The 22,110-nt window shown below is 35.1% G+C and overlaps 1 protein-coding gene across 1 annotated transcript in view; it reads right to left on the bottom strand.

The window, feature by feature from the left end:
- The window catches only part of DACH2 (dachshund family transcription factor 2), a 688,870-nt gene that overhangs the window by 110,409 nt on the left and 556,351 nt on the right, over positions 1 to 22,110 (bottom strand). The window contains exon 6 of the mRNA XM_055268433.1: positions 10,323 to 10,495. Coding sequence (XP_055124408.1) covers positions 10,323 to 10,495 — 173 coding nt within the window. The remainder of the gene's footprint in view (positions 1 to 10,322; positions 10,496 to 22,110) is intronic.

The raw sequence follows: 22,110 nt of genomic DNA, 5'->3' as shown, positions 1-22,110 counted from the left end.
TAATCCCAGCACTTTGGGAGGCCGAGGCGGGAGGATCACAAGGTCAGGAGATCGAGACCACGGTGAAACCCCGTCTCTACTAAAAATACAAAAAATTAGCCAGGCGTGGTGGCGGGCGCCTGTAGTCCCAGCTACTCGGAGAGGCTGAGGCAGGAGAATGGCGTGAACCCGGGAGGCAGAGCTTGCAGTGAGCCGAGATCGCGCCACTGCACTCCAGCCTGGGCGACAGAGCGAGACTCTGTCTCAAAAAAAAAAAAAAAAAAAAAAAAAGCAACCAAACTTAAGAATTATCTGTGTTTCCGAGGGGGAAGAAAGAAACAAAAATCTAGAAAACCTATATGAGGAAGTAATTTATGGAGATTTTGCATTTCTAGCAAGAGTGTCAGACATCTAAAGGAGAATTAGCAATCTCCAAGAATATACATTGCAAAAAAGACTTCACCACACCATATTATAGTTAAAACAACTAAAATCAACAGGAAATAAATAATTTTAAAATCAGAAAGAGGAAAACAGCTAGTCATCTATAAAGGAAACCCCATCAGACAGTGGAATTCTCAGCTGAAAGTTACAGGCCAGAAGAGAATGGTACATTTTTAAAGTGCTAAAAGAAGAAAAAACTGCCAGACAAGCATTTTTTATCCACAAGAGGAAGCTTCATAAGTTAAGGAGAAATAAAATATTTCCCAGACAAGCAAACACCGATAATTCCTCCCCACCATACTGATCATACATTAAATGTTCAAAAGAGTTTTAAACATGGAAACAAAAGTTCACTATTCACCATCATGAAAACATGTGGAAGTATCAAACTCACAAGACTTACAAAACAGTCATACAAAGGAGAAAGAGAAATAATCAAATGACAACATGACAGAATTCCATCAAATCATAAAGAAATGTAGAGAATAAGGAAAAAGCAAATAATTTATAAAACCAATTAAAAGGAATAAAAAACATGACAGGCACAAAACTTCACATGTCAACAATAACCTGGAATGTAAATGGATTAAATGCTACACTTAAGACATAGATGGGTGAAATATATTAAAAAACATGATCCAACTTTATGCTGATAACAAGAAATTTTCCTGTAAACACAAATACAGAATCAAAGGGGTGAAAAAAAGATATTCCATGCAAATGAAAATCAAAAGCCAGCAGGAGTAGCTATATTTATATCAGATACAATGGACTTTAAATCAAAAACAGTAAAAAAAAGACAACTCAAGTGTTATTGATAAAATGTTCAATTCAGCAAGAGGATATCACGATTCTAAAAATATAAGCACCCAACATGGGAGAACCATCTATAGAATATTCTATCTGACAACTACAGAATATTCCTTCTTCTCTTCAGCACATGGAACAGTCTCCAAGATAGACCATATACTTGGCCACAGAACAAATATCAACAAATTTTTAAAATTCAAATTCATATCCAGCATCTTCTCAGACCACAATGGAATAAAACTAAAAATCACTGAAAAGAAAAACTAAGGAAACTACAAATATATGGAAATTAAACAACATGCTCTTGAGCAATCATTGGCTTAAGGAAGAAATTAAGAAGGAAATCTAGAAATTTCATAAAACAAATGAAAATGGAACCACTACATATCAAAACCTATGAGACAGACAAAAATTGTGCTAAGAGGGAAGTTTATACCATTAACTGCCTACTTCAAACATGTAGAAAGCTTACAAATTATCAACCTAACATCACACCTCAAGGAGCAAGAAAAGCAAAAAAGCAAAAAAAAAAAAAATTAGCAGAAGAAATAAATATCAGAGCAGAACTAAATGAAATAAAGAATGAAAAGGTATGAAAAACTAACATGAGAAATTAGCTCTTTGAAAACATAAACAAAATTGATAACCCATTAGCTAGACTAACAAAAGATACAAATAAAAATCATAAATAAAAAGACATTACAATTGATTCCACAGAAGAATGAAAGATCATCAGAGACTACTATGAAGAAGTAAAAGCTTGCATACTTGAAAACTTAGAGGAAATGGATAAATTCCTAGAAACTTACATTCTCTCAAGATTGAACCAAGAACAAATATAAAACCTGAGCAGAACAATAATGAGTAGCGAGATTGAATCATTAATACAAATAATCATCAAACGAAATAAAGCCCATGATCAGGTGTATTCACAGCCAAATTCTACTAACACCCATCATCCTGAAATTGTTACAAAAAGTTGAGGAGGAGGAAATTATCCCTAAATAGTTCTATGAGGCCAGTAACATCCTGATAACGAAACCAGAGGACAACATGACAATAAAAGGAAACTACAGGCCAATATCCTTGAAAAGCATAGATGCAAATATTCTCAACAAAATATTAATAAATTAAGTCAATAACACATCAAAAAGATAATATATAATGATCAAGTGTGTTTTATACTAGGAATGTAAGGATGAATCTACATATACAAATCAATAAGTGTGATAATCTCAGCACTTTGGGATGCCAAGTTGAAAGAAGGGCTTGAGGTCAGGAATTCAAGGCCAGCCTAGGCAACATAGTAAGACACCCACCTCTACAAAAAATAAAATAAAGAAAACATATTAGCCAGGCATGGTGGAACATGCCAGTAGTCCCAGTTACTCCAGAGGCTGAGATGGGAGAATCACTTGAGCCCAGGAGTTTGCAGCTGCAGTGAGCTATAATTGCACCACTGCTCTCCAGCTTCAGTGAGAGAGCAAAACACTGTCTTTAAATAAAGAAATACATAAATAAATAAATAAATACATAAATAAGATATATTACGCAATCCAAATTAAAAACAAAAATCATATAATCATCTCAACACATGCAGAAGATGCGTTTAATAAAAATCCAACTTCCCTTCATAATAAAAGAGCTCAATGAACTAAGGATCCATAAAAGGAAAATACCTCAGAACAATAAGAACCATTATGACAAACCCACAACCAATATCATACTGACTGGAGAAAAGTTGAAAGTATTCTAAGAACTGGAACAAGACAAAGATGAATATGCTCACCAGTCTGATTCAACATAATACTGGAGTCCCAGTAATAAGGTTTGGCTCTGTGTCCCCACACAAATCTCATCTCGAGTAGTAATAATCCCCAAGTGTCAAGGGCAGGACCAGGTGGAGGTAATTGAATCATGGGGGTGGTTTCCCCCATGCTGTTCTTATGATACTGAGTGAGTCTCAGGATATCTGGAAGTTTTATAAGCATTGGGCATTCATTTCCACTGCTGGCAGTCATTCTCTCTCCTCCTGCCCTGTGAAGAGCTGCTTTCTGCCATGATTGTAAGTTTCCTGAGGCCTCCCCAGTCATGCGGAACTGTGAGTCAATTAAACCTCTTTATAAATTACTCAGTCTCATAGCATCATGAGAATGAATCAATACAGTAAATTGTATGGAGATAGTGCGGCACTGCTGTAAACATACCCAAACATGTGGAAGCAACTTTGGAACTGTCTGGGTAACAGAAAGAGGTTGGAACACCATGGAGGGCTTAGAAGAAGACAGGAAGATGTGATAACGTTTGGAACTTTCTAGAGACTCATTGAATGGGTTTGACCAGAATGCTGACAGTGATATGCACAACGAAGTCCAGGCTGAGGTGGTCTTAGATGGAGATAAAAAATTTGTTGGGAACTTGAATAAAGGTGACTCTTGCTATGCTTTAGCAAAGAGATTGGCAGCATTTTGCCCCTGCCCTAGAGATCTGTGGAACTTTGACCTTGAGAGAGATGATTTAGGGTATCTGGTGGAAGAAATTTCTAAGTAGCAAAGCATTCAAGAGGAAGCAGAGCACAAAACTTTGGAAAATTTGAAGCCTGATGATGCAATAGAAAAATTCCATTTTCTGGAGAGGAATTGTAGCCAGCTGCATAAATTTGCATAAGTAATGAGGAGCCAAATGCTAATCACGAAGACAAAGGGGAAAATGCCTCCAGGGCATGTAAGAGATCTTCCATCACAGGCTTGGATGCCTAGGAGGGGGAAATGGTTTCCTGGGCAGGATTCAGGGCCCCCCTGCTGTGTGCAGCCTAGGGACTTGGTGCCCTTCGTCCCAGCTGCTCCAGCTGTGGCTAAAAGGGCCAATATACAGCTCAGTTCAATGTTTCAGAGGGTGCAAGCCCCAAGCCCTGGTGGCTTCCATGTGGTGTTAGGCCTGCAGGTGTGCAGAAGATAAGAATTGAGGTTCAGGGACCTCTGCCTAGATTTCAGAGGATGTATGGAAACCTTTGGATATCCAGCAGAAGTTTGCTGCAGGGACACAGCCCAAAAGGAGAACTTCTGCTAGGGCAGTGCAGAAGGAAAATGTGTCTTGTGAGCCCCCACACAGAGTCCACCACTGGGGCACTGCCTAGTGGAACATTGAGAAGAGGGCCACTGTCTTCCAGACCATGGAATGTTAGATCCACCAACAGCTTTACTGTGTGCCTGGAAAAGCGACAGACACTCAACACCATCCTGTGAAAGCAGCTGGGAGGGTGCTGTACCCTGCAAAGACACAGGGGCAGAGCTTCCCAAGGCCATGGGAGGCCACCTTTTGCATCAGCATGACCTGGGTGTGAGATATGGAATCAAAGAATATTATTAGGGAACTTTAAGGTTTAATGACTGCCCTATTGGATTGCGGACTTGCATAGGGTCTGTGGCTCCTTTGTTTTGGCCAAATTTCTCTCATTTGGAATGAGTGTATTTACCCAATGCCTGTCCTCCATTGTATTTAGGAAGTAACTAACTTGCTTTTGATTTTACAGAGTCAAAGGCAAAAGGAACTTGCCTTGAGTCCCTTTTCAGATGAAACTTTGGACTTTTGGGTTAATGCCGGGATGCATTAAGATTTGGGGGGACTAGGCCAGGTGCAGTGGCTCATGGCTGTAATCCCAGCACTTTGGGAGGCCGAGGCAGGCAGATCACGAGGTCAGGAGATCAAGACCATCCTGGCTAACACGGTGAAACCCCGTCTCTTCTAAAAATACAAAAAATTAGCCAGGCATGGTGACGGGGGCCTATAGTCCAGCTACTCGGGAGGCTGAGGCAGGAGAATGGTGTGAACCCGGAAGGTGGAGCTTGCAGTGAGCCAAGATAGCACCACTGCACTCCAGGCTGGGCGACAGAGCAAGACTCCATCTCAAAAAAAAAGATTTGGAGGGACTATTGAAAGGGTATGATTGTGTTTGGAAATGTGAGGACATGAGATTTTGGAGGGGCAGTGGTGGAATGATATGGTTTGCCTCTGTGTCCCCACCCAAATCTCACCTTGAATTCTTATAATCCCCACATGTCAAGGGCAGGACCAGGTAGAGGTAATTGAATCATGGGGGTGGTTTCCTCCATACCGTTATTGCGAAAGAGTGAGTCTCATGAGATCTGATGGTTTTTATAAATGTCTGGCATTTCCCCTGTTGGCAGTCATTCTCTCTCCTGCTGCCCTGTGAAGAGTTGCCTCCTGCCATGGTTGTAAGTTTCCTGAGGCATCCCCAGCCATGTGGAACTGTGAGTCAATTAAACATCTCTTTTTAATAAATTACCTAGTCTCAGGTGTTTCTTCATAGCAGCTTGAGAATGGACTAATACACCCAGCCAGAGCAATCATGCAAAAGAAAGAAATAAAAGGCATCCAAATTGAAAAGGGGAAGTCAAATTTTCCCAGTTCACTGATGATATGACCTACATCTAGAAAACCTCAGTCTCTACCAAATATCTTTTGAATTTGAGAAATTAGTTTAGTAAAGTTTGAAGATCCCTTTACAAAATTTGGTAGCATTTCTACCTACCAATAATGATCCAGCAGATAATCAAATAAAGACAGCAATCCCATTTACAACAGCTAGTAAAAAATAAACTAAGAATAATTTTAGCCAAAGAGGTAAAAGATATCTACAAGGAAAACTACAAAACACTGGTGAAAGTAATTGTAGATGTCAAAAACGAATGGAAAAATATCCCTTGCTCTTGGATTAGAAAAAACTAACATTATTAAAATGACCATACTGCACAAAGCAATCTACAGATTTAATGCAATCCCTAAAAAAATTCATTTTTCACAGAAATAGAAAATACTATCCTCAAAATCATATGGAACTAAAAAAGAGCCCGAATAGCCAAATAAATACTAAGCAAAAAGAATAAGGCTGGAGGCATCTCATTACCTGACTTCAAATTATACTATAAGGCTACAGTAACCAAAGCAGCATGGTACTGATATAAAAATAGACACATAGATCAAGGGAACAAAATAGGGAACACAGAAATAAAGCCACGTACTCAGAGCCAGCTCTTTTGTGACAAAATCAACAGGAACATATACTGGGGAAATGACACCCTTTTCAACAAATGGTGCTGGGAAAATTTGATCGCCATACACAGAAGAATGAAATTGGACCTTTATCTTTCAGCATATTCAAAAATCAACTCAACATGGATTAAACCTTTAAATGCAAGACATGAAATTATAAAAGTACTGTAAAAATACCTAAGGAAAATTCTCCTGGACATTGGGGTCTAGGCAAAGTATTTATGAATAAGATGTAAAAAGCACAGGAAACAAAAACAAAAATAGACAAATGGGACTTAATCAAACTGAAAATCTTCTGCATAGCAAAAGAAATAATCAAGATTGAACAGGCAACCTATAGAATGGGAGATAATATTTGCAAATAATGCATGTCACAGGGGATTAGTAAACAGAATTTAGAAGGAACTCAAACAACTCAAAAAGAAAACTCCAAATAATCCCAGTACAAAGTGGGAAAAGGACATGAATAAACATACAAATGGCTAACAGGCATGTGAAAACGCTCAACATCACTAATCATCAGAGAAACACAAATTAAAACGACAATGGGATATCATTTTACATGAGTCGGAATGGCTATTTTTCAAAAGAAAAAATTACAAATGTTTATGAGGAGAAAACGTAATGCTTATACACTGTTAGTAAAAATGTAAATTAGTACATTCACTATGACAGTACGGAGATTTCTCAAAGAACTCTAAATGGAACTACCACTCAATCCAACAATGCCACTATTGGGTATCCACCCAAAGGTAAATAACTCACTATATCAAAAAGATATCTGTACTTATATGTTTATTGCAGTACTATTTACAACAGCAATGATATGTGATCAACCTATGTGTCCGTCAACAGATATGATAAAGAAAAACTGCATATATATAAAAATATATATCTTGTACTTTTTTAGGATCATAGTATTCCATTATATATATGTATTCCAAATAGTATTCATATATATATATATATATATATATATATATTATATGTAATAAGGCACATGTCACCACCACTGCTCCCAGGTTTGCTTTTTAATATATTTTCACCATTTGTTTGTGTTGTCATATTTTCTTAATAGCCATCCAGTTTCAAAATCATGGGAAATTTATCCTACATTTCATGGGTAATTTTCTTCTTAAAGACAGCTCTAAGTCCAAGTTTACACTCCAGTCAAATATTTTAATAACAGACCTCTCATTAGTTAGGATAGACTAACTCATTATCAAATTCCTATCTATCTATCTACATATACATATATATATGTATATGAATACTATATATCTATATATGTAAATGGAATACTATTTAGCCATAAGAAAGAATGAAATCTGTCTTTTGCAGCCATATGGATGAAAATGGAGGCCATTATCTTAAGCGTAACAAGTCAGGCACAGAAAGACCTATACCACATGTTCTCACTTATAAGTGGGAACTAAATAATGTGTACACAGGAGTGTAAAGTGTGGAATGATAGACAATGGAAAGGTGAGGGGATGGAATAGAGTGCATGATGAGAGATTACTCTCTGGGTACAATGTACATTATTTGGATAATGGATAACCAAAAAGCTCTTTTTCCACCACAATACAATCTATGCATATGACAAAATATATTTCTGATAGATTTGTAGAGAAATAGAAATTTTTATCAGAGTGTTTTAATTAAATATATCTCTCTTAACTTTAGTCAAAACAACCACATGAATGTAGATCCATTTCTCTTTAGCATAAAATGGTTTCTGTGTATTTGTGTATTTGGCAGGACATAAATAAGCATGTGATCTAATTTCACCTTTTAAAAAGCTGTGTAAAATTGTTTGTGACAATTCCAAGTTTCTTTTTTAAAAGGCTGCATATGAAATAGACTAATAAGCCCTAAACAAAATTTCAGTTATACTGCTGTAATGGGTAAAAAATAAAACAATATTTGGATTAAGAAGATAATTATCTTTTCCATTTCCAGGACCACAATTATGAACCACATTTCCATGTGCCTCTTGACTCAAATTATTCACAAAGCTAACTGAAGTCTCAAACATTCAAACAAAATATAGCTAATTAAATATGGTACTTATGAAAACAAACCAATGTACTTTTGAAGAGTCATAAGCGTGCCTCTATTAAGAGTACTCTTCCATCATTCCAAAGCCAGTATGACAATGCCATTACTTTGAAGTGCTTTTGTTTGTCTGTTTGTTTTAGAGAAGGAGTCTCACAATATTGCTCAGGCTGATCTTGAACCCCTGGTTTCAAGTGATCTTCCTCTCCTTAGGCGCCTAAGCATCTGGGACTACAGGCACATGTCACTGCCACTGCTCCCAGGTTTGCTTTTTAATATAATTTCACAATTTGTTTGTGTTGTCATATTTTCTTAATAGCCATCCAGTTTCAAAATAATGGGAAATTTATCCCACATTTCATGGGTAATTTTCTTCTCAAAGACAACTCTAACTCCAAGTTCACACTAGTGTCAAATATTTTAATAACAGAGCTCTCATTAGTTAGGATAGACTAATCCATTATCAACCACAGGCTTTATTTTTACCCTTTAATTTTTTTTATTGATTCAGGGATACAAGTGCAGTTTTGTTGCCAGGGAATTTGTGTAGTGGTGAAGTCTGCAACCAGTCTTTCCAGGAAGCATGCTTCCACTTGGCGTTTTAAATATATAGATGAAGCTTTATAAAAATGATCAATTTTTCTGTTCCTTTCTTACAAAGGTTATGCTTTAAATTTTCTTCAGTGCTTTAGAAGGCTCCAAAATTACAAGCTGATTTTAAAATGAAACAAATATGTCCAAAATGTCACATTTCCTCTGCCTTCAGTTCTTTCACCTCCATGCCTATCTATTACAATCATATCCATATTGCAAGGCTCAGTTGAAATCCATCAACTATAATGCCTTCCCAGATCCCTGCCTCCTCTCTTCTTAAAGGTAGGTATAATCACTCCTTCCTCTAAATTCCTGTTATACTTGGTGGTTCTCTTATGTTATCCATCATAGTCTGTCTTGTTAGTACAAGTTAAGTGGGTACTTGTTTGTCTCACATTTATGTTTGGGAGCTCCTGGAAGTCAAGGTGTATATCTTACTTATAAATTTCCCATATTGCTCAATAACCTGGCATGTAATTATTAAGAGTATAATATTTGTTGAGTAAGTGAAGGAATAAAGGAGGAAATCAATGGGTTTCTGTGATTAACTAAAATCTTGGGATCCTAGGTACCTATATATCACCTCCTCACAAGAATAAAAAGCATTCAAAAGCCTAGTTCATATGATAATTGGAAAGACAGCAGAAAAGCCATATGCCAAACTAAGAGGAAAAAGAAGAGGTAGCTACGAAATATCCTTTGTGTTTCATTATCCAATGCCCATAAACTTGAAAAAAATAGTATTCTAACATTATAATGTTAATGCAATATATTATCATAAATATTGTTAATGTTTTACAGATTTTTACATATATTTTACTCATATTATCTCCAGACAGCCCATGAAATAAGCAGCATAGATTATTAACTATGACCTTCATTTTATAGTTGAGGAAACATGTTCAGGAGGGCTGTCATACCCAAGTTCATTCAGCTAAGTTGCAAATCAGAATTGGAACCCAAATCTGTCTGACTATAAGTCCTGTATGTTATATCATACCTCATAACTGTCTCTCAAACTCCAAAAAGATGCACAGTGTTTACTTTGTTTCACCCCAGCCATGGGAATGGTTTTTGCACACTCTTCTACTCTGTCATTAGTCTGCCCATGCCTCCCACACACTGTGCACATGACTGCAAGACAGGAAATAGAATTAAAAGTGAGATCTGTGGCCATGGAATGAAAACAAACAAAACAACAAACCTGGCAGGCCTAGTCACAAACTAAACCCATCCAATACTGTATGCTAACTAACTGAGTCAATGAGCTGAGTTACTACTGAAGATCCAGTGGGATTGTTAATATTTTATCAAAATTTGCATGAAATTGACACCTTTGTCCTTTTCTAAATCATGATTCTTACCTTTATAACAGAGGTACCAGCTCTGGAGAGTGGACTGTGAATCTGTGCTGCAGCAGCCATGTTGGCAATAGTATTGAGATGGTTCATCTGATTCATTGCCATGGCAACTGATGCAGGAGGTAAGCTGACTGGAAGTAGGGGATGAGGCATCATCATAAATGGCAGATCCAGTCCTAAAAGAGACAGTGCATATTAAACTTGTTACATTATGATTATCTGACATAGTTTGTTAAAAAGTACCTAAATTCATTCTTAGTTTTCTTATAAAAACAATTTTTATTATATCTTAGTGTCTCCTTGTGCCATTAATAGTACCTGTGGTATTTTATATTGTTTAATAATTTTAAAAATCTTCCTGTATCCACACATTTAATTATAAATATGCTTTGTTCTTGCTTTCACTCCCCAAATATTTATAAGATGCAAAATTTTTACCCATAAAACAAATACAAATCTTTAAGCCAAACATCATTGCATTTCAAAAATAAGAACTTTCTTCTTAATCATTATAACCATTTTGTAACATGATAACAACAATGCATTGATGTGCTGATAGTTGACAGCTTTACAATTTCTTTAAGAGACTTAATAGAGGTGCTGGTAAGGCAGGATGTAGATTCTCTAAGCTTCAGAACTGTAGAAGAAAACAAGACTTGGAATATGTTATACCCTTTTAGATATAAATCTCTAAAATGAATGCTTATATCAATAGCTTTAATTTAAAGTCTTTGTCAATAAATAATAACTCCCCTATCAAAATATCAACCTATTTTCTAGTTTAGTAAGAAATACTTAATGACAAATATTGTTAGGTCATTTCAGGAATTTCATTTTTTTTCTTATGCAAGTTGAAATAATTTTCACACATTTGAAATATCTGAAAGAATATATCTCAATTATTATCCACATTCAACTTCTGGTAGCCACAGGTATGCTATCATGTAAAAGGTAACATTAAAATCGTTGTCTACTTATCCCTTAAAAGCCTGAAATTTGCAGGAGGAAAGGAGTTTGAGCAGAGTCTACTAAAATTTAGTCTAGCTTCATGGATGTGAACGTGACTGTGAGCAAACCATAGCACTTATTATAAACAATTACCTCTACAGTAATCTTGCCTAATTTTGGACAGAAGCCCAGAAATCAGTAGTCTTTAATAGATGCTCTAAAACATCCCTGCTTATAATTTTTCTAAATTATCACAGACTACAGAAATTCTATGGTGGACAGCATTTATGTTGATTCTGCACACAAGTATTAAGTATTAATAACGTCTTTTTTTACTCTTGGTAATCGCTTCACTTTTCCTTGTTTCCCTTACCACAACAGAAAAAGAACATCAGTGAATCTATAGGAAGTATATTAAAAAGCTCCCTAAATCTCATCCCTCAAAACAAAGTGGCAGTAATACAAACACTCAAAACACATATATTTTTAGGACAAAGATTTTCTCGCATTCTATGGCTTCTTTTCATTTTCTTAACAATGTGTTTCACAGAGTAGTTTTTAATTTTAATAAAGCCCAATTTTAATGGGAGCTAGAAGGAAGAAGCAGTGTTAATTTATTTGAGGTCAGTCTCCTGATTTCAATTATAATGGTTGATCTAAGACTGTTAACAAGAAAGTACAAAGGCAGCACAAGCAATGGAATACATTTCCAGGTAGGTAAGGTTTCATACAACACTCAAGTGATCATCACAATGAAAGGAATTCCTAAATAAAGAAAACAGCCACCAGTGTTTCTGATAAAGATAGTCACAAAATGCAGTGTTATCAGAATTACATAAGGATAAAACCTAACCTAAAAACTTAAATTCTGCGTGGAACTCAGGAAAGGAAACATTCTCTGTACTCCCTATCTGACTCCATATCCCAGAGTCAGAAACTATTTTAAACTTTTCTCCTGTCTGTGTTCACTTATGGCTCACTATCTGTAAATCCTTTTTAGGAACAACCTTCCAAACTAAACTTATGAGCTCTGAAACATTTTTCTTGCAATTATTAATTTGTCAATTTTAATAGTTAAAATTTTATTATAAACTGACAAATTACAATTGTATATACTTATGGAATACAAAGTGATCCTATTATATATTATATATGTGTACACACACATATATATATACAAATATATATACACACAATGTGGGATAATTAAATAAAGCTAATTAATATATCCATCGCCTCAAACACTTGTCATTCTGGAGAACATTATGCTAAGCAAAATAAGCCAGGCACAGAAAGACAAATGCTGTACAATCTCATTTGTATGTGGAACTCACTCCCTTTAAAACTAGAAGCATATTTTCAGTTAGCCTTCTAAAATTACTTAGGTACATAGGCATTTTTATACTTAAATTATCATATAGCTTATGCTATAATGATATTTTATAATATATATTAAACTGATCACTGTTTATCTTTCTCCTGAAACCTTCACATTATGCTCAACATAATAACGACAATCAACGACCTAAGTAGGTTTCTACATAAGGCTATCATTTACCACAAGCCCAAGGTAATTATACACTTCAGTCCTTCTTTGTGTACACTGCTTCAGTCACAAATTGATCAAACTTAGATGAAAAGTAGCCATCAGTGCTCCTATTTACTATTCAAATGCTTAAATAAGCTTTTGTTCAATTTACAGTTCCCTTAACAGTGTAATAATCTTTCCTCATTCTCCAAAGATTTTCAGCATCACCTAGACACCATCTGGCGATAATAAGAAATATGCCTACTTAAAGTGCAATTGACATGCAAACTAAATGCAAACTACAAAAAGAATTTAACAGCCCATTGGCAGTTTTAAAATCTAATTCATCAAACATTTCAAATGACCATGAAAGGCTTAAAACTCATACTTTGAAATCATGACCTGCAATAACTGTCAATTGACTGTAATGCCCTAGACTTTACCCCAAGCTAGTACTTACATTACAGGCCAGTTTAACTGATCACACATGAGTTCTCCATGCAAAACATATGCAAATACTGAATTATGAAAGTCAAACGTTTTCTGAAACTGAACGCATAAAATTAAAAACCATCAGTAGAACACACCACACCGGCAATCTGGCTCACTTAGTCACACGTTAGATATACAGGTAGCCTTTTAATAGCATGGTTAATAAAGACAAATCTTTTTTAAAAATCACCAAAATGGGTTATCTCTTTTCCTATTGGCTTGGTGGACATTATGCAAGTTACTAAAAGAATAATTCTTTTTTTAATTTAATTCAATTTTCTTATTTTTTATTTTTTTTTTTTTTAATGAGACGGAGTCTCACTCTGTCGTCCAGGCTGAAGTGCAGTGGAGAGATCTCGGCTCACTGCAACTTCCGCCTCCCGGGCTCAAGCGATTCTCCTGCCTCAGCCTCCCGAGTAGCTGGCATTACAGGCATGTGCCACCATGCCCAGCTAATTTTTTTTTTATTTTTAGTACAGATGGAGTTTTACCATGTTGGCCAAGCTGGTCTCGAACTCCTGACCTCAAGTGATCTGCCCGCCTCTGTCTCCCAAAGTCCTGGGATTACAGGCATGAGCCACAGAGCTGGGCCTGTAAGAATAATTTCTAATGCATCTTGGTATTTCAGCAACTCCTATAATTTTTATGTAAGTGCATAGCACCACCTCCTTCTAGCCATGAAAGGTGCAAACTTTAGTAATCCTCTGTCTATCTAAATCCCACATTGATTTGATTTCTAAGTCACGTTGACTTCTTTAATATTTTGTCATTTCTACAGTGACTACCAGGCATTAATCCCTTGATACAAGTACCCTATCTTCCCAATCTGTCTTCCTGTGGCTTTTCATTTGCCTTTCCACTCCCTTTTTAAGACTTCCAGTGACTACTTACTGCTACCAGAATAAAATACAAGCATTTTTATTTCATCCAAAATTACCTTTCTGGTTGTAATATTTCATTATATTCCTCTCTGTATGCTGTACTCTAGCCCCACTGGACTATTTACATCTACAGTTTGAATTCACGTTAGCCTTCACTCATGTTAATACTTCTCTCCGGAATCTGCCTTCCTAACCCAATTGATTTGCCTATATAAATACCCCTTCCCTTTAAAAAATAAATAGACTAGTTTTAGAGCAGTCTTAGTTTAATAAAACACATTAGCAGAAGTTACAGAGAATTTCCTTATATCTCCACTCTGCCATCACACAGTTGGCCCTCATATTACTATCTTGTAATAATCTGTTATATATCTACATTTGAAAAATCAGTATTGATGTATTAACCACAGTCCACAGTTTACAGCAGAGGTCACTTGTTTTATCCCTCTCCCCAACCTCTGGCAACCACTGGTCTTTTTAGGCTTTATAGATTTGCCTTTACCTGAATGCTACCTAGTTAGAATCACACACTATTTAGCCTTTTCAGATTGATTTGTTTCACTTAGCAATTTGCACTTAAGGTTCACCCAAGTCTTTTCAAGGTTTGGTAGCTCGTTTGTTTTTATTGCTAAATATGTTTCCATAGTACATATATAACACAGTTATTTTATGCATTCACCTATTAAAGGATATCTTGGTTGTTTCTGATTTTTACCAATTATGAATAAAGTTACTATAAACTTTGGTGTATAGGTTTTTGTGTGAACTTAAGTTCTCCATTGATTTGTATAAATACAGGACTATGTTTACTTTAGTTAAAAAAATGCCCAAAATGTCTTCCAAAGTCACTACAGTATTTTGCATTTCCATTAAAAACAAATTGAAAGTTCCTGTTGCTCCAAATCTTTGTGAACAATTGAAGTTGACAGTTTTGGATTTTAGTTATTTCAACAGGTGTGTATGGGTATCTCCTAGTTGTTTTAATTTGCAATTCCCTAGTGACATATTATATTCAACATGTTTTCATATGCTTATTATCCATCTATGTCTTAATTAATGAGATGTCTGTTTAGGACTTTTGTCCAATTTTTAATTTGGTTGCTTATTTCTTATTGTTGAGATTAAAAGTTCTTTGTATATCTATCAGTTCTTTATTATATATGAGTTGTGCAAAGACTTTTTCCTACTCTGTTGTTTGTCTTTTCATTCTTTTAACAGTGTGCGTCATGGAACGATTTTTAAGGTTAATGAAATCCAACTTATTAGTTTATTTTAAGGTTTATGCTTTTGATATTGTATCTAAAACCTCATTGTCAAACCCAAGATCACCTAGCTTTTCTCTGATGTTATCTTCTGATAGATTCAGAGTTTTGCAATTTACATTTAGGCCTATGATCCTTTTGAGTTAATTTTTGTGAAGGGCAGATGGTCTGTGTCTAGGTTCATTCTTTGCATGTGATATCCCAATTGTTCCACTGTAATTTGTAGAAAAGTGCTGTGATCTTTCTATTGAATTGTCTTTGCTCTTCCATCAAATACCAATTGACTACATTTGTGTGGATCTATTTCTAGGCTCTCTATTCTGTTCTATTAATATTAATCTACTTGTCAGTTCTTTTGCCAAAATCACACTATCATGATTACTGTAACTTTATAGTAAATAATGAAGTATGGTAGTGTCAGTCCACTACACTTTTTCTTGTTCAATACTTTGCTGGCTATTTTGGGTCTTTTACTTTCCATATAAATGTTGGAATCACTATGTGAGTATCCACAAAACAACTTCCTTGGATTTTGATGGGGAATATATTGAATCTATAGATCAAGTTGGGAAGAATTGCTGTTCTAATCATACTGGGTCTTCCTATCCATGAACATAAGATATCTCTTCATTTATTTATATATTCCTGGATTTTTTCATCAGAGTTCTGCAGTAGTCATTCTAATAATCTTATATATATTTTGCTATGTTTACTCCTAAGTATTTCAATTATTGTTGCTAATTTAAACAATTTTGTGTTTTTATTTGTATAAATTTAAGAGGTACAAGTGCAGTTTTGTTACATGGATATATTGTGTAGTGGTGAAATCTAGGTTTTTAGTGTAATCATCACCCAAACAATGTGCTCTGTACCCATTAAGTACTTCCTCCTCCCCCACTCCCTTCCCACCCTCCCACCCTTCCAAGTCTCCAATGTCTATTATTCTACACTATGTCCATGTGTACATATGATTTAGTTCCCACTTATAAGTTTTGACTTTCTGTTTCAGAGTTGTTTCACTTAAGATGTGTTTTTAATTTCAAATTGCAACGTTCATTGTTGGTATACAAGAAAGCAGTTGATTTTGTACATTAATTTCGTATCCTGCAACCTTACTATAATCTCTTATTAGTTCTATGAGAATTTTTTGTAAAACCTTTTGAAATTTTACAAAGATAATCAGTCATCTTTGAGCCAATACAATTCTTTCTTCCCTAATTGGTATAAATTTTATTTCGTTTTTCTTGTCATTTTTTTTTTTTTTTTACCAACTAAGGCCTCCAGTATAATGATGAATAGAAGTGATAAGAGGTAACATCCTTCCCTTGTTTTCCATCTTAGGGGAAAAGCATCTTGTTTTTCACCATTGAGTAAGATGTCAGCAGTAGGTTTTTATAGATGTTCTTTAACAAGTTGAGGCAATTCCCCTCTATTCCTATTTTTTTCTAAGAGTTTTTATTATGAATGGGTATTGTATTTTCTCAAAAACTTTTTCTGCATCTACTTTTAGTATCATATTATTTTTATTCTCTAGCCTACTGATGTAATAGATTACATCAATTGATTTTCCAATGTTGAGCTACCATTCCATACTTGGAATAAATTCCACTTGATCATGGTGTGTAATTTTTTTTTTTTTTTTTAGATGGAGTCTCACTCTGTCACCAGGCTGGAATACAGTGGTGTGATCTCGGCTCACTGCAACCTCCATCTCCCTGGTTCAAGCGATTCTCCTGCTTCAGCCTCCCAAGTAGCTGAGACTACAGGCGCACGCCACCGCACACAGCTAATTTTTGTACTTTTAATAGAGACGGGGTTTCAGCATGTTGGCCAGGATGGTCTCGATCTCTTGACCTCGTGATCCACCGGCCTCGGCCTCCCAAAATGCTGGGATTACAGGTGTGGGCCACCGCGCCCGGCGGGTGTGTAATTTTTCCTATACATTGTTAACTTTAATGTACTATTCTGTTCTCAGGATTTTTGCATTATGTTCATCAGAGATACTGATCTCTAGTTTCCCTTGCCTATGTTGTCTTTCTCTGGTATTTTTGTATTTGGGTAATTCTGATCTCATAGAATGAGTTAGAAAGTATTCCCTCTGCTTCTATCTTCTCGAAGAGATTGCAGACAATTGGTATATTTTCTTCTTTAAATGTTTGGTAGACTTTACCTGTGAACCCATTTGAACATGGTGCTTTCTGTTGTGGAAGGGTTTTAATTATAGATTCTATTTCTGTAATATGTATAGGCCTTTTCAGATTATCTGTTTCTTCTTGTGTGAGTATTGGTAGATTGCATCTTTCAAAAAATTGGCTAATTTCATCCAAGTTATCAAATTTGTGGGTATAGAGTTGTTGAGTATTGCTATATTATCATTTTAATGTCACAGGATAAATAGTAATGGCCTCTATTTTCTGATAATAGTAATTTGCATCTTCTCTCTTTTTCTTAGTTAGCCTGCCTAGGGGTTTATGAATTTCATTTGTCTTGTCAATGAACCAGCTTTTGGTTTCACTGATTTTCTCTGTTGATTTTCTGTTTTCAACTTCATTCATTTCTATACTAGTAATTATTATTTATTTTCTTCTGCTTTAGATTTAATTTTTTATCTTTTTATTTTCCTAAGGTGGAAGCTTTGGTTACTGATTTTATCTCTTTATCCTTTTTAATATATTAATTAATTCAATGCTATATATTTCCCTCTAAGCACTACTTTTGCTATATCCTATGAAATTTGATAAATTATATTTTTATTGTCATTTACTTTAAAATACTTTTGAATTTTTCTTGGGGCTTCTTTTTTGACTCGTGTGGTATTTATAAGTGTACTGTTTAATCTCCAAGTATTTTTTGACTTTACAGCTGTCTTTCTGTTATTGGCTTCTCGTTTAATTCCATTATGACTGAGAGCATACTTTGTCTGATTTCTATTCTTTTAAATGAGTTGAAGTGTATTTTATGGCCCAGAATGTGTCCTATCTTGGTGAATGTTACACATAAATTTAAGAGGAATTTAAAATTTTTATTAAAATTTTTAATATTTTAAAAATTAAACTATTAAAACTTTTAATGTATTTTAGTGTTTGCCTTACAGCTTTCAATATATATTTACAATTAGTCTTATTCCATTTACAAATACCACTATACTACTTTAGGGGTACTAAAAATACCTTATAACAGAGTATTCTCAATTCTCAATTCCTCCTTTCAGTCCTTTATAACATTGCTCTCATTTATTTCACTTATCCACAAGGTATAATCATCCAATACATTCTTTTTAAAATTACTTTTTCTTGTTATTGTTCGTATTTCAATAGCTTTGAGGGTACAAGTAACTTTTGGTTACATGGATGAATTGTATAGTGTGAAATCTGAGATTTTAGTGCATCTGTCACCTGAGAAGTGTACACTGTACCCATAATGTAGTTTTTTTGTCCCTCACCCACCCCCCCACACTCCTCCCTTCTGATTCTACAATGTCCATTATACCACTCTGTATTTCTTTGCATACACATAGCTTAAATCCCACTTTTAAGTGAGAATATACAATACTTGGTTTTCCATTCCTGAGTTACTTCACTTAGAATGATGGCCTTCAGCTCCATCCAAGTGACTGCAAAAGATATTAATTTCTTCTTTTTGTGGCTGACTAGTATTCCATGGTGTATACATATAACATGTTATCTTTATCTACTCATCAGTTGATGAACACTTAGGTTGATTCCATATGTTTGCAACTGTGAATTGTGCTGTGGTAAGCATACAAGCACGGGTGTCTTTCTGATATAATGACTTCTTTTCCTTTGGATAGATACACAGTAGAGGGATTGCTGGATTGAATGGTAGATCCACTTTTAGTTCTTTGAGAAATCTCCATATTGTTTTCCATAGAGGCTGTACTAAATTACATTCCCATCAGCAGTGTATAAGCGTTCCTTTTTCATTACATCCAGGCCAGCATCTATTTTTTAAAAAAAATTTAATAATATCCATTCTGGCTGGGGTACGGTAGCATCTCGTTGTGGTTTTAATTTGCATTTCCCTATTGATTAGTGATGTTGAGCATTTTCTCATATGCTCTTGGTTATTTGCATATCTTTTTTCTTATTTCTTGTTTCCATGAGTTTTTGGACAACAGGTGGCATTTGGTTACATGATTAAGTTCTTTTTTGGTAATTTCTGAGATTTTGGTGCACCCATCACCCAAGCATTATACACTGAACCCATTTTATAGTCTTTTATCACTCTCCCACCTCCCAAATTTTCCGGAGTCCCCAAAGTCCATTGTATCATTCTTATGCCTTTGCATCCTCATCGCTTACCTCCCGCTTATGAGTAGGAACACACAATGTTTGGTTTTCCATTCCTGAGTTACTTCACTTAGAAGAATAATCTCCAGTTCCATCTAGGCTGCTGTGGATGCAATTAATTTGTTCCTTTATATGGCTGAGTAGTATTCCATTATGTATATCTCACATACATATGATATATATATATAACAATTTCTTTATCCACTTGTTGATTGATGAGTATTTGGGCTGGTTCCATATTTTTGCAATTGTGAATTGTGCTGCTATAAATGTGCATTTATCTTTTTTGTATAATGACTTCTTTTCCTCTGGGTACATACCCAGTAATAGGATTGCTGGATCAAATGGTAGTTCTACTTTTAGTTCTTTAAGGAATCTCCCCACTGTTTTCCATAGTGGTTACACTAGTTTACATTCCCACCAGCAGTGTAGAACTGTTCCCTTTTCACTGCATCCACACCAACATCTACCATGTTTTGATTTATTGATTATGGCCATTCTTGCAGGAGTAAGGTGGTATTGTACTGTGGTTTTGATTTGCATTTCCTGTATATCTTCTTTTGATAAGTGTCTACTAATGTCACTTGCCCACATTTTTGATGGTATTGTTTTTGTCTTGCTAATTTGTTTGAGTTCTTTGTAGAATCTGGATATTAGTCCTCTGTTAGATGCAGAGTTTGCAAACATTTTCTGCCATTCTGTGAGTTGGCTGTTTACTCTGAAGATTATTACTTTTGTTGTGCAGAAGCTTTTTTTTTTTGTTTAATTAGGCCCCATTTATTTATTTATTTTTATTACATTTGCTTTTTGGGTCTTAATCACAAGTTCTTTGTTTAGGCCAATGTTTAGAAGAGATTTTTCTATGTTTTCTTCTAGAATTTTTATTAACTGAGATCTTAGATTTAAGTCTTTAATCCATCTTGAGTTTATTTTTGTATATGGTGAAAGACAGGGATCTAGTTTCATTTTTCTACACATGGTTATCCAATTTTCCAAGCACCATTTGTTGAATAGGGTGCCCTTTCCCCAATTTATGCTTTTGGATGCTTTGTCAAAAATTAGCTTTATTTCTGGGTTCTCTATTCTGTTTCATTGGTCTATATGTCTATATTCATATAAGTACCATGCTGTTTTGGTTTTGGTTACTATATCCTTGTAGTATAATTAGAAATCAAGCAATGTGATGGCTCTCCAGCTTTGTTCATTTTGTTTAGGATTGCTTTGGCTATTCAGGCCAATTTTTTTCTTCCATATGAATTTTATAATAGTTTTTTTGTTAATGATGGCATTGGTAGTTTGATAGAAATTGTAATGAGTCTGTAGATGGCTTTGGGCAGTATGGCCATTTTGACAATATTGATTCTTCCAATCCATGATCATAGAATGTTTTTCCACTTGTTTGTGTCATCTATTATTTCTTTCAGGAGTGTTTTGTAGTTCTCCTTGTAGAGATCTTTCGACTCATTGGTTAGACATATTCCTAGGTAAAGATCTTTCGACTCATTGTTTAGATGTATTCCTAGATATTTTACATTTTTGTGACTGTCGTAAATGGGATTGCATTCTTGATTTGGCTCTCAGCTTGAATCTTATGGGTGTATAGAAATGCTACAATTTTTTTGTATGTTGATTTTGTATCCTGAAACATTACTGAAGTCATTTAACATGTCTTGAAATCCTTTGATAGAGTCTATAGGGTTTTCTACGTATACAATCATATTGTATGTGAAGAGAGATATTTTAACGTCCCCTTTTCCTATTTGTATGTCTTTTCTTTCTTTCTCTTGCCTGATTGTTCTGGCTAGGACTTCCAGTACTATGTTGTACAGGAGTGGTACAAATGGGCAACCTTCTCTTGTTCCAGTTCTTATGGGGAAAATGCCACCAGTGTATGCCTTCCCAGTATGATGCTGGCTGTTGGTTTGTCATATATGGCTTTTATAATTTTAAATTATGTTTCTTCAATGTCTAATTTGTTGAGGGTTTTTATAATAAAGGAATGCTTGATTTCATTGAATGTTTTTTTCTGCATTTATTGAGATGATCATATGCTTTAGGTTTTAAATTATGTTTAGGTGGTGAACCACTTTTCTGGACTTGAGTACATTGACCCATCACTGTATCACTGGGATGAAACCCACTTGATCATGGAGTATTATCTTTTTGATGTGTTGTTGGATTTGGTTTGCTTGTAATTTATTGAGGATTTTTTCATCTAGATTCATCAGGGATATTGGTCTGTAGTTATCTTCTTTTGGTTATGTGCTTTCCTTGCTTGGGTAACAAGGTGATGCTGGCTTCATAGAATGAGTTGGAGGGGATTCACTCTCAATATTTTGGAAAAGTTTCAGTAGGATTGGTACCACTTCT

Source organism: Symphalangus syndactylus, chromosome X (assembly GCF_028878055.3).
Source record: "Symphalangus syndactylus isolate Jambi chromosome X, NHGRI_mSymSyn1-v2.1_pri, whole genome shotgun sequence".
In the NCBI taxonomy this organism is placed as follows: domain Eukaryota; kingdom Metazoa; phylum Chordata; class Mammalia; order Primates; family Hylobatidae; genus Symphalangus; species Symphalangus syndactylus.
This window is presented reverse-complemented; position numbering and strand designations above follow the sequence as displayed.